Source organism: Stegastes partitus, unplaced genomic scaffold (genome assembly GCF_000690725.1).
Source record: "Stegastes partitus isolate 25-593 unplaced genomic scaffold, Stegastes_partitus-1.0.2 Scaffold1489, whole genome shotgun sequence".
Classification (NCBI taxonomy): domain Eukaryota; kingdom Metazoa; phylum Chordata; class Actinopteri; family Pomacentridae; genus Stegastes; species Stegastes partitus.
In genome coordinates this window covers 51,578-68,082 of record NW_007579220.1, presented here as the reverse complement: position 1 = coordinate 68,082, position 16,505 = coordinate 51,578, and the positions used below count along the sequence as shown (strand labels likewise).

Below are 16,505 nucleotides of genomic sequence, written 5' to 3'. Positions count from 1 at the left end.
CATCTTCAGACTCAAGTCTAAAGAAAGTTTTCTGTCATTTGCTGTAAGATCATTTCAGTACAGTCGACCTTTAGCAAGTGAAAGGTTTTGATCACTAATTATGTTTCTTAAAATGTAGGTTTTTGAGGGGGATTTAAAAAAATAAAAACATTTTTCATACACTTCCTCCACAACCATCCTTGCCTTCTAAGAAATTTGTAAGTGTTCATGTCCCTGCTCTGAAAGATGTGCAGGGCTGTAAATAAATAGTGTATGCTGAGCTAAGCGAATACTCAGAGAAATAGGAAGACATTAAGACACACTGTAGTTCTGTTACTGTTACCAGAACATCAGTCCCATGGAAACTACCGTACAGTACATCTTCAAATAGAAACTTTCCAGAAGCAGTTTTATTTTTTTGATATGCTCTTTTTTTAGCAGTTATATTAAGAGCTAATTCTTAATTACAGTAGTGACCTGGTAAAATGTCCTTTTCATTAGACATAAATAGTTGTGTGTTTGGATATTAACAGCCCTATATATAGGCACCGTGTGAGAGCCGAGGTTGGCAACAAAATGCCAGAGAGCAGTCCAGCAGACCAAAGCGCCACAGCACCACTCAGTGGCAAAAGTTCATGTAGATGAGACACTAAAGTAATACTGAAAATGACTATCATGTGGGAGATCTAACCCGGAGTATCAGGACATCTCAAATTGATTTACCTCCCCTCTGTCATAAAGTAATTCTTGATTTTAGATACAAAAATGTAGAAGAATAGAGACTTTTTACTCATTAAGTTGACATTATAGGCAAATGTACCCCTATTTACAGGGATTAAGAAATAAATATAAAATGTATATATCAATATGTTGATATTGCAGATATGTGTTTCAAATACCGTCTATTTAGCCAAAAATGCAGCAATGGCACAATTTATATGTATTTATATGTATAAGCACACACCTCTGTTTAATTAGAGCTTAATAGTAGTGTGTGTTTTTTGTGTCACATTTACATTTCACTGCAAAAGTTTAGAGAAAAAGGTAAAAAAAAAAAAAATTTACACATTTTGTCTTTTTTGAATAGAACAGAAGTAAATAAATCTCTGCAGCAAAGACACAATAAACACAGTCATTCTTCAGATGTTTGAATGTTAATGCACCTTTACTTTTTATTTTAACAACTTAAAAAGAAAGAAAGAAAAAAACATTTACCGTTTGAAATGTTCTACTCGTAAAATCTCTGAATTCCACTCAGCCTTTAGTTGAGTTGTGAAGCCGGTGAAGAATTGTCCTTAATAACGGCCAGCTGATGACAACTCCAGAGCTAATAAACTCTTCAAACCTTGTGTCAACGCTCAGCAACTACTGGCTCCTCTGAACAACTGAGTGAGGATCTGTTAGTAAACCAGATTCATGCCTACAAAGAAGAAGAAGGCTATAAAAAGAAATCAAGCGCTTCCAGCTTGTGTTTTTCACAGGTTGAAATGTTATTGAGAAATGACAGTCAAGGGGAATTGGGGAAATTATGACAAGTTATAAAACTGCACGTCGGCTGGGCAGAAGGGTGAAACAAAACCTCCGTCCTGTGGTCAGCTGAAGCTTGTGGAGCAGCTCTTGGAGACCCCTGATGTAAACTAAACATCTGTGGGGAGACACATCAACAATATCTCTGGACTTCAAATGATTTCTAAGCAAGTGAAGACCCCGAAGTCAAGAACAGAAAGATTCTGCCAATGTGGGATGACGAAGTTTGAACTTAGTAGGCTGAAAATGCTGCAACTTTTTCTGTATTTCAAAAGTAATACTGCATTAGCGCTTTGTTATCAACAAATTGTTGCCCAGAAGTGCTTTTGCATAGAAGTGCAGGTCTACTGGTTACAGAAAAGATGTTTATAAGTCACATCTGTGTTTTGGAATTAGTGCTTTTGCTGTAACTGTTTTCCAGACAATAATTTACAAAAGGTGAAAATGTGAACATCTGGAGTTTGGCTTAAAGTCACTGAGACGTTCACTGACGGTTTGGTCTGCAGTTAAACAAAGGGTTTCTCCAAGTACCTTGTTACCTCTCCATGACTCACTGGATGAAAAACATTATTTTGATGATCTGAATGATGTGCTAAAACTTCTGAATTAAGCTTGTATAAAACTCCTGAAATTACTTTTTCTTTGCAGGCACCAAAGTAGATTCACAAAGTAGAAGATCAGGTGCTGATGTGATGAAAATCAGGTGAGATGGAAGTCCTCTGGTGTCCTAATGGCCTGGATTTCACCCCATTTATATACAAAGGTGAGCGATCTGACATTTTTATTTACAAATTCAGGTCTCCCTCTTTCTTTATAACTTTTAAAACCTTTCACATTGTTGCTGCAAAGGTGAGAAAGGCTTATCTGCATGTGCTTTGCTATGATTTTTCCTGCTGTTGGAATTTCTTTTAATGTGCTACACCTCTGATCATATACATTAATATTTGTCATTTACAACCTAAATATTATGAATATTGAGATTTTATCAGTGTCATACCTGCTGTGTGTAAGATCCAACATGACTCTGACATGAACCTTGACATAACAAATAGAACCAGAGCCAAATCATTTGCAGCCTCTTTATGGTGAAATGCTGTTTAATTATTCTCGTATAGTTTGTGTTTGCTTCTATTTGTTGCTTGCTCAGATAAAAACAGAGTAATGTTCAGTATATTTATTCATGTGCGGATGAAACCTTCCTGTAGTGTTTGTGTTTTCACTGCTTCCCTTTGAGTGTATTTTTTAAATTAAAACTAGTATATAGTGACAGTTACTGCACTGCTCGATTATTAATATCTTTCTTTAATGCATGCCTGTAATGTGCATTAAAAGAAAAGAGCAGGATCACACACTGAACAACAGGGGGCAGTGTAAAATCAGACATGTCAGACAACCAGAGAGCTTTCAAGTCTAATTTTATTTCTCTAAAAATGTTTTGTCCCCTAGTCAGTATAAACTTCTACTCAGCCTTAATAACAAACATTTTCACACTTATAGTTTAACACGACTACATTCAGAAACATATATATTGTATTTTACACCTCAACATTACCATAACCATAACTTAGACTTTTTGCAGCCATAATATTATGAAAGCAAAAAAAAAAAAAGCTTTAAGAGAAATTGTATTTTAAAAACGGTAAAAAACAACAAAAGTATCTTCCACAACTGAAAACAACATAATCATTTATTTGTTTCCGTTAACATACCAAATCTTTCAAGATACATAGCCATTTATTATAGTTGTCCTTGCTTTTTAATAGCAACCAGTCTGAATGGAAAGACAGCAGCGAAACGTTTGTGCTTCTTTCCTTCAGCTTCTGTTGCTTTTACCCACAAACTTAATGGATCAAACTTCCCTGGCCTTTCTTTAAAATCCAGAGGCTGTGGCATTATAAACGATATGTAATCACTCCAGAGTCTCAGTTTTATTACATTATGTTATGAGCATTTCTGGGAAATGGGCAAAGCCCTCACTGAGACCTCATCTGGTAATTTGGCTTACATATATATTACTCATACCGTCCCTCCACAGCGACTCTCATTCCTTGAACCCTTTTACAAATGCAGGTAACCTCTCAGTCCATCAACTTCCCATTGCATCCCTTCAGATCAAATGACAGTTAAACAAAACAAAATACACATTCCTTCATCTGTGTTATTTGTTTAATAAAAGTTAAGAATTTACATATATCTGCAATGATCACACTGAAACTAAGGAGGCTCTGGTGTGCCAAAGTGGCAATCGGAAGCTCTGATATCCAGTGACAAGTGTACATTCAGTGACAGGCCAGGCACTTGTTGAATGTGACCTGCGCTAAAAAAGATAGCATTTCTCTCTGGCTATAGTGAGCAGAGGTATTTGGCACAACCTTACGAACACTTTTCAAGAGCAAACGTTGTCTTCGCTTATAGATCCACAGCGGGCCGAGGTGTTTAAAAACATTTTTTCAACTTGTCGTGCGTCACTTAAACCCTCGGGCGAGGAGACCAGGCCACCGTGGTTTCTCCTTGATAATGCTACAGACAGAGCGGGTAAAAAACACTTTGTGCACAACATTTTGTCGGACAGGTACTGAGAATTACATGTTCAGAGATAAAAGCCTTTATCCACCCCCTCCTGTCAACATCACACAACATACATCTTCAGAGATTTAATCCTATTGTCAGAACTGCAGCGATTCACTTTTTAGACATTTCAAGTTTCAAAGAATTATTCAGTACAGGCTCTGTTCAGATGGATTTTCTGCTAAATTAGTAGAAGAGATCTCCAGAAGCCTTACACAAACCTCCCCCCAGGACAGGCATATGGTGGACTATACGGCTACAGTATATGATAATATATCCTATTATTACTGTCACTCAGTTAAATGTGTTGGCAGCGAGATAAATGTGATAAGCAGCATTTTGAACAGCAAGTAGGTGTTTATGATCTAGTACTACTATTCAAAGTCTAGCATATTGAAAAAATGTGGAAAGTTGAATTTTAGATAATGTATGTGGGGCTGGTTATTATTATTAATTTACCACTTTTTTCTTTTTTTCAACCAATTCACTTTACCATTGATATAACAAGAGAGAAGCAGGAAATGATTACATTTGAGAAACTGAAACATTTTTCCTCGGCTTAAACAATGAACCAATTACCAAAATTGTCATTGATTAATTTTCGGTGCATAGTTGACTTGTCATTTCAGCACTACATGAATAATGCATTCAGATGTCCAAATGTGATGCTGACTGACTTATTGCTGTTCAGAATGCCCCTGGCCTCCAGACACGGGGCTGGACGCCTCCTTTGGTGGCAACAAAATGTGGTTTGGGTGCCTGAACTGGGTTGGACTTGAGTGGGGGCAGAGAGGCAAGGATACTGAGCTCAGGAGCGCTCTGGAACTGCTTCGCCATCTGGAGCCCACTGTTGTACGATACTGGAGTGTAAGGTTTAGGACCTGAGGGTGGAACAGGTTGTGGAATAGGGGCAGCAGCGAATTTTGGGAGGCTTGGCAGTCCACCTGGTTGGGAGGGAGGTGAAGCTGGAGTTAGAGCACTGGCTGGTGCTGGCATCATTGGCTGGGCTGGAGTTGGAGTGAAAGGAACAGGAGTTGGGGAGGTCATGCCGGAATGAGTCAAACGTTCTCCTAGGGTTGTGGCTGAACGGGGAGCAATGACTTTGGGAGCCAGAGAGGGAGCTGACATTGGTGTAGGTGTGGAGAATCGCTTGATCTCGTAGACCCGGGCTGTTTTGAGGGGGATCTGCCTTGGTGTGGTTAATGAACTGCCCACCATTGCTGTTTTGTAGTCACCCTGCTGGGCCTGGTAAGACGGCATGGCTGATAGATTAGCAGCACTGCCCCCATAGTTGAACATGGCTGAGTTAAGCTGATAGGGCTGCCTTCTCATGAAATCCAGAGCCTTGATTCCCTCTCTTTGGGAGCCTCCTCTGTTGTCTGGCTTGTTTTTGTCCCTCTGAGGCCCTATAGGGATGGAGGGGGCCAATAGGGGGTTGTACCCGATGGGTGGAGGTGCGCGGACATTTGGGGAGTATTTCCATTGAGAGGAAAGGGAAGAACTGTTGGAGGAGTCAAGGGTTGGGGCTGCACTATGCATTGCCACTTCCTGCTGGTAATGGGTTTCGGGAGGGGTGTCCACTACATACATACCCATGCGGCTCTGCCTTTTGGCAAACAGTTGGGCACCCTTTCCTCCTGCGTGAAGAATCTGTGGGGCCTCATGGATTACCCGAGGCTTTGGTGCCACTGGGGGAGGCCCCTTTGCAGTGCCACCCTCACCACTCATGTCTTCCTCTGCATCATCATAGATAACGTCATCCGGTGGTTGGCCATATTTGAATCGGACAGACCTGTCATCCAGGTTCTGCACCATAGACAACAGTTCAGGATTGGGGGAGTTCTTTTTAACATCTGGCACATTGAACATTGGCTTAGGTTTGCCACTACGCCGTCGAGCGTCATGTAAGATTCCTGTGCGACCTCCTGGACCAGGAACAGGGGTTGGAGCTACAGCTTCAGGCTGGGAGACCACTGACACTTGAGCTACAGGTGCTGTGCGATATTGCGATGGCTGAGCAACTGGTGCTTGAAGTTGCGGCACAGGGGGAACAAAGTCAGCCGAGCCAGGGATTTGGGACAAAAGAGGAACTGGGGCTGAAACCACTGGTGCTTGTGGAGCTGGCGGCATCGTCATAGACATTGGAGTCACAGCTGCAAATGGAGCCTGATGAACAGTAGTTATTGGTGGTGATGACTGCATTGTCTCTACCGAAGCAGAGAGGGCTGGAGGGTGATAGGCAACAGGTGCTTCTGGTGCCATTGCCAAGGGACCTGGACGTACAGCGGAAGGTGGTGAGAGCACTGATGGAGGACCTTGGGGTATCTGCGAAGTTATTGGTGCATTAATGGCTATTTCAGAGGCAGTGGAGAATGGTGGTGGCACAACAGCTGCTGAGGCAGGTCTCTGAGACGTCTTTGTGACTGGTGGTCGGAACGTTACAGGGGCAGTGGCAGCTCGAATGCTGATAAAACCAGGTGTAAAAGGACGTGCCGTTCTGTTGAGAACATTACTTGAAGGCAGCTCTGGTAATGGCGTTTCAGCTGGTGGATCAGGACTGGTCAGAACGGTCACTGGGACAGTGGCTGGTTTTGGTGCCACAGCCGGAGGTGACATCACCACGCTAGCTGTGCTAACTGCAGAGTAGCATAGGTCACCATTAGCAACTCTATTGGCTGCAACAGCCACTGAACCTGGAGCATGAGATAGCAGTGGCTGTGTAGGGCCAGGTGGTATTATTTGCTGAGCCTGCAGGTTTGGTTGCATTTGTGGTTGTATTTCTGGATGCAACTGATACATCTGGTCCTGGACTTGAGTTTGTGGAGGTGCCTGAGGTTGTGCCGCCTCTACCTTCTTGGCATGCTCCGCAGCCCTCTTCCTTTGCTGCTCAAACAACTGGGCGCCTTTGCCTGCAGTCTCACTTAAGCCTGGACTTGCAGCATCCTCTGCTCCATCCCCACGGCCTTCAGTGCCTGCAGTTGCTCTCTTCTCCAGCATATCCAGGTAGTCACTGTCCCAAGTTGGGTCAGGAACTGCCGAGAAGCCATCCTCATCAAACTCTGATTCGCTACCAGGGAATACCCCATCCTCTTCTTGTGAATCGTGGCACCTGTCTTCATCGACACTACCAAAGCTGGTGAGGGTGTACTTCTTGGAGCGCTGCCTTCTCTTTTTGAACATCAGCACCCCTTTCGAGTGAGGGTTTGGAGCATCTGTGAGTAGGGATGCAATTGTTCGACACTTGCTTTTGGCTTCCTTTACATTCTTGTCTTGTTGTGTATCCCCTCGGTTTAGCTCTGCAGGGTATGAAAGTCATAGCTATTAGGAATTGTTGCACAGTGGGGTAACCTAGATAGTACAGTCAAAGATTTCTAAATAACAAAGAAATGACTCTGACATAATCCACTAAACTTGCCCTGACCGCCATGCCTTCAGCAGGCATCCATCTCTTAACTCGCCACAGGAGCACTTCCGGAAAAATTCCAGGCAAGCCTTCAGCTTCTCACATTAGCTGGGGTGAAGGATAAATTTGCACATTATTAGGCTTATGTGTTCTGACATCTAACTTAAATGAAAATATTTGCCAGCTAGTGGAAAGTTGCAAGTTGTAGGTGACTGGAAGGAGAACTTCAAAGGGCAGCCACAACATATCCTTTAACTTGTTATGGTATTAAGCAGATTATCAAAGACAACCGCATTCTGCTACCCTAATATGAACTGCCACGTGAAGGGAGTTCTTAATTTGTCTAGGACAGGGCTCCTAAGTAGGACATTAGAACCTGCAGTCGGGGATGGCAAGGGGGATTTACAAGAGTAAATTTATTTAAGTTCTTAAAACAGCCTGATGACTCCAAGTAGCTCAGCTCTGTCCTCTTCCTGGGCTTATTATGGATGATGAACAGGATGACAAGTCGTAGGAAAGAATGCTTGGTAGGTGTCCGCGTTCTTTATGTGTTGTTGCATCACTGTACTGTGACAATTTTTAACTCTTCACTATTTACATTAAGACATAACTACTTGATTTCTCAGTATGATATAGGACACTGTTACATTTTTGGCACACAAACAGTCTTTAACTGCAACTTCAAGTGACTATTCCCTTTCATAGTTGCGGTATACAATCACGTCAACCAGCTCAGTGCAAGCACATCTTTAGCTCTTGGTGTATTTTACCAAAATGCAACTACATCTGTCATTGTGGTGAGAGCCAACCTTTGTCTTACCAACTTTTGCACTTGTGCTCTTTCATAAGTCTGATAAAAAAAAAAGCGAAATGAAAGGATAGCAAGAGAAATGTTTAGAGAAAGAAGAGAGGAAGGGAAGAGCAGGGAAAATGAGAGGTTCCCCACTTTGCTACTTGACCCCTAAAAGCAGGTGCAGATGCTTTCAGTGCTCACAGATGGACTGCTGGGGTTTTTACACACATAACTGGAGGTAAATATAGTAAAGCATACTGGTGTGCTCTGTTTAACAGGCTTAGGTTGCATTAACATAAACTCACACTGAGCTTTTAACCCTAAAGAAAACTGATGGATTGTTTCTTAGTTGTGGTGACTGACTGTTAGATTAAATGACGGAGATACAATTGTGTTCTTTATTAAGATTCATATCAATATTATAACACAATATTCTACACTATTTCTGTTGAACGTATTATAATTGTTGGCCTCAGTGTAATTTGTCAGGCATCTGGGGGCATAAAAGGGTATTTACCAGCTTTAAACTGGGCTCTGTCTATCTGTGGAATGAGCATCGTAAATACATATTTTGAAACAGGGACTTGCTTAAACTGTCTAATGGGCTGTTTTAAAGCAGCAGCTGACTTTTATGGATGTTTAGCTTAGAGATGAAATGTGAGGAAAGAAGCTAGTGTAGATGTTACTACTTTGGTGTTCAAGCTAAGACTTAAGTTTACTATCAAACCTACAAATATCTGTTTTATTCACGCCGGCACATAACGCTGTATGTTTACAGTGAGAACTTTCTTTCCCCAAGAATGGGAACGAGGTCGATCGGCTGAAGTGGCACTTCAGTGAATGATTTCTGTGCTGCAAAGCAGATGGCACATAGAAATAATGCATAGAAAATATGACAAATAATCACATGTGGAAATAAGCACACATGAGGCAAAGAACAGCATCAAAAAGAGCATCCTTGAGAAAAATATGAATCTGTATCTGCTGTGAGAGCTAACAACATGATGAGGTTTATTTGTTTGACTCTTGAGCCATCTCGTGGTCTTTATCAGGAATGTAAACAGAGCTCATGTGAAGCACAAGCCCAAACCAGTGCTGGTCCTCAGCTGTACTTACTGGCTTGCTTGGCCTTTTCCATGTAGGTTGTTGTCAGCTCCTCATCAATGGGTTTATTCACAGGACCCACCATGGGAATAAGTTGGCTGCGGGAGCCCAGCATTAGAGCCTCCTTCGCCCTCTCAGGAGATACCAGTGGCACGTTGGCTGGCTCGAGAAAGCCACTGTCCTCCTCTTGCCCTCCATCCCGTGGCCCCTGGTCATCTGCTGAGGAGATGATGGAGGAGGTCTCAGTGGACGTCTGGGAGGACCACATTCCTGGACCAGGAGGTTGGTAAATCACCTCCCTTCTCGCCACTCCCGGTAGCCCCCCTCCTCCACCTCCATCTCCCCCATGTCCATCCAACAAACGGGGATAAACATGTGCATCTGGCGCGCTGTCGTAGCCGCTCATCTCCGACGTCTCCCCGCCTTCAGGAGAGGTTCGTCCTGTCGGTTTCCCGGGGTTGGAGTTGCTGGGGCTGCGGCGCTTCTGTCGGCGCTGCCTCTCATAACCAGCCACGTCTGCGTCACTGTCAGTCTCACCGTAGTAGGCTTCACTACCAGGTGGAGACGTCAGGCCGCTGGTTAGGGAGGAGCGACTACGGTGGACTTCACGTACAGGTGCGTGGTGGGGGTGAGTAGGTGACATGGCTCGCAGTGCTGCCCGGTACTCTTTGTCTATACGGGGGGATGGAGCACGGGTCACAAGCACCACAGACTGGAAACCAGCAGGCGCCCTGCAGACAAGTAAAGAGATTAAAATTGGATGTCATATGAGAGTCTAATCTGATGTAGATTTGATCTATCCACAGCACAAGACACAAAAACAGTTGGTCGTCCGAATGTTTTCTGGTTTATTTTGTGAATGTTATACACAGCAGGATTAAGTCTGTCACTGGTGGATAATCCATTACAATAGGTTCGTGGACCTAGTAATTCTTTTGTCCCTCTGACCTTTTGACCCGGATGTGTAGTATCCCAGGGGTGCTGTCGATGAGGTTCATGGCCTGAGCGTGGGAGAGCGTTCCACATGGCTGTTCGTTGATGGATACCAGCTCATCAGCCTCCCGTAGCCCAGCCCTGCACGCCTTACTGCGTTTACGCACCTGCACAAGGAAAGGAAGTTTTAAACACTTAGACGGACAACAAGAAGTTACACAGTTGTTGCTCTTTGATGGGTCATTATGAGCAAATCCAGCACAACTCTCAAGTCCTTCAATAGACATCCAGGTCTTTCACGTCTCAAATTAAGTGTCGAGGTCTTCAGGGCAGGTCTTTCATATCTGAATGCTGACAATGAAATTGAGGACTATACATACTTACCTGTTCTGCTTTAATAGTTTATGTCATAGTGTGCAAGCCTAGTAATTAAATATTAAAGTTGTGCAGCTGTAAATAGCCAGCCTGATAGTGTCATACTTATATTTTATTGTTCTGTGATTTTATACTGTCAAATATAACTTGCAACTTCAGGCCAAGTCAGGTCCTGCAGCTTTGGTTTAAGTTATGACGCACAGTTTACAGTACTAAAATAGGACACCAGCATTTTTATTGCTCTCTTTCCCTGCTCCAATAATAGCGTATTCCTAAGAATTGTATATTCAGCTTTTGTAAGGACAGACACAGAGCCATGCTGCTGTCTTGTCTTGGTTTGTAATTGTGACTGACACAGACCAGATTTTGTCCTGACAGCTCGATCTTGCTGCGGACGTATGCCACATATTACAGCTCGAGTGGAGCACTCATACACACTTTAGCGGGGAAATGCCAGCCAGCAGCCATCTTCATTTGGTGCTTTGCTATTTGTGCCCGAAGTCTGTCAGGACCGTGGCGTTTTGCCCACCCTAAATTGCCTCAGGTCTTTACAAGCCATGTCAACATGTCGCACAGTAAATTCAAAGCAGATGTCAGAAAATGTTCACATTTCCAGCGACAATGGCTGCGGCGTTGATTCCATTCTACGAGGGCATGCATTAAATGAATGTTGTTTATTAGAATTCACAGATAAGGAAGCGTTACTTTCATTGCCCTAATTAGTTTTCTTTCCAGCTATTCTGGTTTGCCTGTAATGAAATCCCATGTCCCCATTTAGCTAAGCCTTTCAAAGTGGCCTGTGCCTGCTTGTGGCACAGGATGTCAGTTATTCATTCAGTCAGTCACCTTGTGGCTGCAAATCATAACAGTTATAATACCCTTACATGATAGCACACACACACACTGCATGGGCTGGTACAAAAATACACATAAAGTCGTATAAATAAACATACAGACACGCATATGCAGGCGCGAACCCAGCAGCGACACACCGGCTCTGTCAGTGAACCTTCACGCTGCTCCACCTGTTGGGAACGATATAGCGCGAGACCTGACAAGATTACGCGTTCCTGCTCTCGGGGGTGAAGGAGCACGCTGCTTTGGATGGTCAGACAGAAACAGCTGTCCGCCATTGTAAAGGTGACTCGGTGTCCCGTGGCCAACTTGTGCAGCATAGTGTTCTGCAGAAGTCAGGAATGTAGGGCTATTGTTGAAAAAAAATATTCAGCTGCTGACTATTGTTTGTTTAACATTGTTTAAAATATGATTGTTGACCTAGAAATGCACAGAAGACGTTTTCCTTATCTTTACTGGAACATAACTGCATAATCAGTAATGAAGGAAGTATTTAGTTTTACTGAATCAAAAGTAGAAATAATACAGTGTAAAAATACTCCTCCTTAAGTACAATTACAAGTAAATCTACAAATGCATTGCATGAAAATGTACTTAAAATACCTAAAGTACTTAATATGTGGAGTTGTCCATTTGATCATCAGATAAATTACATCATTAGATTTTAATTATTCATTCAACAATATGCAACACTAATTTGAATTATTTTATATGATGCAGGGTGGCTAAATTTTGTATTAATAATCTGAAACAAATGAACTAGTGAATAAAACTTTAAAATAAATGCAGTGGAGTGCAAAGTGCAATATCTGCCTCCATGATATTGTAGAGTAGAAGTAGAAACAACATGGAGGCACTTAAGTACAAGTACATTAAAGTTGTGTTTAATTACAGCACGTGAGTAAATGTACTGAGTTACATTCCACCAGGATTATGACATATATGATGGAAAACACTGCTTGTCTTGCATGTTTGAGGTATTTGAAAAGATGCAGAACACAGAAAAAGGTGCATACAGTGCTCAGTTATTTCTGTTGCTTCTTTTTCAGTCCCAAATATGTGAAAGAAAAATCATTAAAAACTCACCAAAAACACATTTAAAAAAAAAAAAATCTTATTTTTGACAAAGTTCAAAGGCAAAGATACTAAAATCATCTGACTAATTTTTGGGAAAATGTGCCCAAAAGGAACAGGGCATAATTAAGTTTTACTGAGCTGCTGGTACGAGTAGATGGAGAATCCTGTAGGTTATTTTGTCGTACTGTATGAATATTAGCAAAACAACAAGAAAAATAAATTCTAGATTACTCAGTGGAAGTTTTATTTAAAAAAATCTGCACTGATGGTTTCAAGTCGGTTTCTCTCTCTTAGTTATTGATCCAACAACAATACGACATAAAAAAAGAGGTTTAACAATCAGGATTTCCGCTCCACGTGAACCTGCACCAAAGAATCGTACATTCTTCCCTGTGCAGCAAGAAACCGATACATACGTGTTCAAAAATAGTGTATGAGGTTCATTTTTGAGTACTGAGCTGAAACCCACACCTTGGCTGACCCCAAGACCTGCTGCTTCTTGGCTATAAATAGCCACCTGGAAAAGTACTTATGCTCAGTCGACGATTATTGAAGGAGCGTGTGGTTTGCGTGATATGCATGTAAATGTATGCATGCATAATGTATGTGTGCAGGTGTGCTAAAATCTGAACTGTCATGTCCTGAAGTAAGAATTGTTTATATAAAGTTATGATAGAAAAAAAGGCTGCTCCGTGCTACTTTAACCAGGACAAATTTGGCAGAGTAAGCAGCAAACCACTATGGATTTTGATTTTACATTCACAGATCATGATGACATGGAGGAGATTTTAGACAAATAGTAAACGGTAATCTGTGTGACGTCACAAAATGCAACCATAACTCCACCTGAGTGCCTTTTTTCTCCCAAAAAAGTTCGCGTCAGCATTTTCCTTTGCAGGTGCTATTTTTTTCTGCTTGCACGCCGACTTAATCTTTTTATCCAGTATATGTTTCCCTTTGGATATCAAGCTTTCTGAAGTGAATATTGAGACTGAAATCTGGACCGCTTCAGTTGTGCCAAGTGTCGGCACAAAATTCTTGCCTGTGCAGAATTTGCTCTTGGAGGGTAAAACGAGCTGAGCAGCTTAATTGGAGGATCTTAAGGTTTAAATAGTTCGTTTACTTTCTGTGAATAGCTTTTTTAAGGAGAGCTAGAAATAAAAATAGCCTGTAAATATCACATAGTAATAGAATTTTAGACTTTTATATCACAGATACCAGTGTGGCTCGAATCTGGCCTGAACTACAGTGATTTCATGAACAAAATTCAATCTTGATTTTGTGATATTTGTTGCTTTTCCACGTGGTTTTCATCGTTACAACAATGTTTGAAGCTCAGGTAACCTGCCAGTTTGAACGTGACCAAGCATGGCTGCAGTGATTTAGGTGTCTTACTGAAGTGACAATGTAGTTCAATGCAAATCGTGGTCATGGGTGAATGGTGTTTAGTGTCCAAAGGCTCCTCACAATAAAGACAAACTGACAGTCTTGCACACAATGACCTTAACATCCACAAATCTCTGGTTCAATGTGCTCAAAGATCCACTCAAAAGCTGTAAATGACAAGAAGGCGTGACCACTTTTTTTTAATACAAACCAAGAAACCAATGAAGACAAGTGTCAGACTCCTGGGTCGATGTGGCTCTGGTCTGACTCTGAGCTTTATGCTGTTTAATGTGAGCGGCAGCACTCGGTGGGAGATATGTGCCCTACATTCCCAGCTCGACGTACTTGTAGTTTAAAGTTCATCCCATCAATCACCGGCACACCTCTGCATGAAAACCGTTCTCAAACAGGATTATGACTCATATTCAGGCCCCAAACCAACGTGCACGGCAGCCAATGTTCCACCTCTGCTTGATTAACATCTCCTTAAATAATGTTTCTCTTCTGTTTAGCTACTGAATCAGTCGTCTGCTTTCTCCCGTTCACTCAGCTAACTGAAACGCTGGCTCCCGTCCAACCCGTTGAGCGACCCGCCTTACCTTCGCCACCTGTAGCGGTTTCTGATGTTCCACGCCTCCCTGGAGACGAAACCCCCACGGCGCTCCACCGGACAACGTAATTATCACTTCCTCTGCCACCATTGTTCTGCTTTTTTTCCCCCGCTTTTCTTCTTTTTTTCTCGATTATTTTCCGTTCTTCTTTGATTTTTTTTTTTTCTGTTTTAATCTAGGGGCCCCCCTTCAGTGCATTGGCCCCATGGTCAGCAGTCGGGGGCCCCTCGGAGAGCTCTGACCTGCTCTTCGCCTGCCACACTGTCCGGGCGCAGACTTCCCTCTGAGCTCCGAGGCCGACGCTCGCTCACACCTGAACACACACACATGCACGCACACACATTTCTGAGCGCCCACCCTTACCCAGAGTGGGCCGACCATCGTAGCCAAAGGAAAGAGAGAGTTAGAAGGAGGGAGAAATATGATGGGAGGTGGGGAGGGGGTCTGTGTCTGCTTACGCTGAGGAATGCCTGCCCCAAATGAGCGAGGGGAGGGTCCAGCTCAACACTTGTCCTGTCACTCAGACCTGTGCCACTGGGTTGCTGATAGCTCCTCCAAAAATAGGACACCACCACCACCACCACCACCTCCACCACCTTCGCTGCTTTGCTTGCTCCTCTGCAGGCCCGAGGCGAAGTTAACATTCAGAACGTCCAAATGGCACTGTTTCATATCTAGCATTGAGGTCATTAGTAACCTTTAGTAGGGTCACAGCCAGACTCTCGAATCGCAAGGCAGAACGTTGCCACGATAGGACACGCCGCTCCTGATTAATTACTTTGAAATAGCTTTCGATTTATGCTAAGGGGTGCTGATAAAAATCAGCGCCGGAGACAATGAGCGGACTGACTTTGGTGCATCCTGCCAGCTCCTCTTGGATCTGGAGACATTCCAGGCTGTCATCGTCGGGCCTTTGGGATAAATAATTTTTGCAAGCTCTGGATGAATAGCCTGCATTAAATATGTCTGAGGTTTTTCACAACGATTTCACAGCGCTGACTGAATGATAAAGTGCGTACTTGTGCAGAAATGTAAATACAAGAAAAACAAATGTCATTCACTTCAACGAGCATCTTTCACAATTGGATCTCACATTCTTACACCAAGCTCTTGGATGTGCTGACAGCCGTAAGAGACGTCAAGAAAGACCTTTAAGAACGAACTAAGAGACTGTAGCGTTTCCGTGAAGCTGCATAAAAGCACAGTCATGCTTTGGGCTTTTATGCTGATATCAGGCAGGTGCAGTGGTTACCTCGTTCACCTGCTCAGTCAGCGTGCATCTGCTGATTAGCATGAGCTACAACATGCAGCTGAGGCTAATGGGACGTCATTAGTTTTTTTAGTATTTATTGACATTTCAACCCAGCTTAACCTGACAGATTACTTCTTCGGGTTTTTAATAAGAGATGTTGGATCTTACTGTCATCGCAACATCTGTGAGAGTGACAGAAAAAAAGAGCATTTCAAGATATTAAACTGGATCGGGCTGAGATGAGAAGAGGGCAGTTTCTCAGGAGCTGAATTTAAGAACTTTAAGAAAATAGTCTCATATTGATGTTAAGTTGAACTCATTTATGTCTGTGGGATTTTTCTATTCCTCTGTGTCAAAGTCGAGAAAGACGAATCACTTTTATCTTAAATTAAAATGTTAGAAACTTAATTTATGAATCAGTGTGACTTTGGGTCTGTTTCCATTTGTTTCCCTCCTGGTCTCAACTTAAACTTCAAACTGACTCTATCTTATTCTAATTAAAGCCCCGGAGCCAAAACAGACTGAAAAACAAATCCAACAAACACAAGGAGAGTCTCAGTGGACGCAAACTTATTTAAATTATGTTGTATTTTCCTTTGGGGGCACTGACAGGCATTTAAACCTGTTGATAGAGGCTGAACG

General features: G+C 42.6%; 1 protein-coding gene across 1 annotated transcript; it reads right to left on the bottom strand.

Annotated features, from left to right (window-relative positions):
* Window positions 1-2,904: 2,904 nt before the first annotated feature.
* On the bottom strand, window positions 2,905-14,995 carry synpo2la (synaptopodin 2-like a). The gene is made up of 4 exons (XM_008300017.1): window positions 14,600-14,995; window positions 10,323-10,474; window positions 9,387-10,105; window positions 2,905-7,370 (listed from the first exon to the last, which is right to left on the bottom strand). Exons 1-4 carry the CDS (start codon window positions 14,699-14,701, stop codon window positions 4,762-4,764), a joined length of 3,582 nt encoding a protein of 1,193 aa, XP_008298239.1. The 5' UTR covers window positions 14,702-14,995; the 3' UTR covers window positions 2,905-4,761.
* Between the last annotated feature and the right edge of the window lie 1,510 nt (window positions 14,996-16,505).

What these genes read in the sequence shown, in the direction of transcription:
- synpo2la (XM_008300017.1), bottom strand. Translation starts at nt 14,701, where the DNA reads ATGGTGGCAGAGGAAGTGATAATTACGTTGTCCGGTGGAGCGCCGTGG. An exon ending in AACCGCTACAGGTGGCGAAG is followed by an intron (nt 10,475 to 14,599) that starts GTAAGGCGGGTC and finishes TTCCTTGTGCAG; the next exon opens with GTGCGTAAACGCAGTAAGGC. An exon ending in GGAAAAGGCCAAGCAAGCCA is followed by an intron (nt 7,371 to 9,386) that starts GTAAGTACAGCT and finishes CATACCCTGCAG; the next exon opens with AGCTAAACCGAGGGGATACA.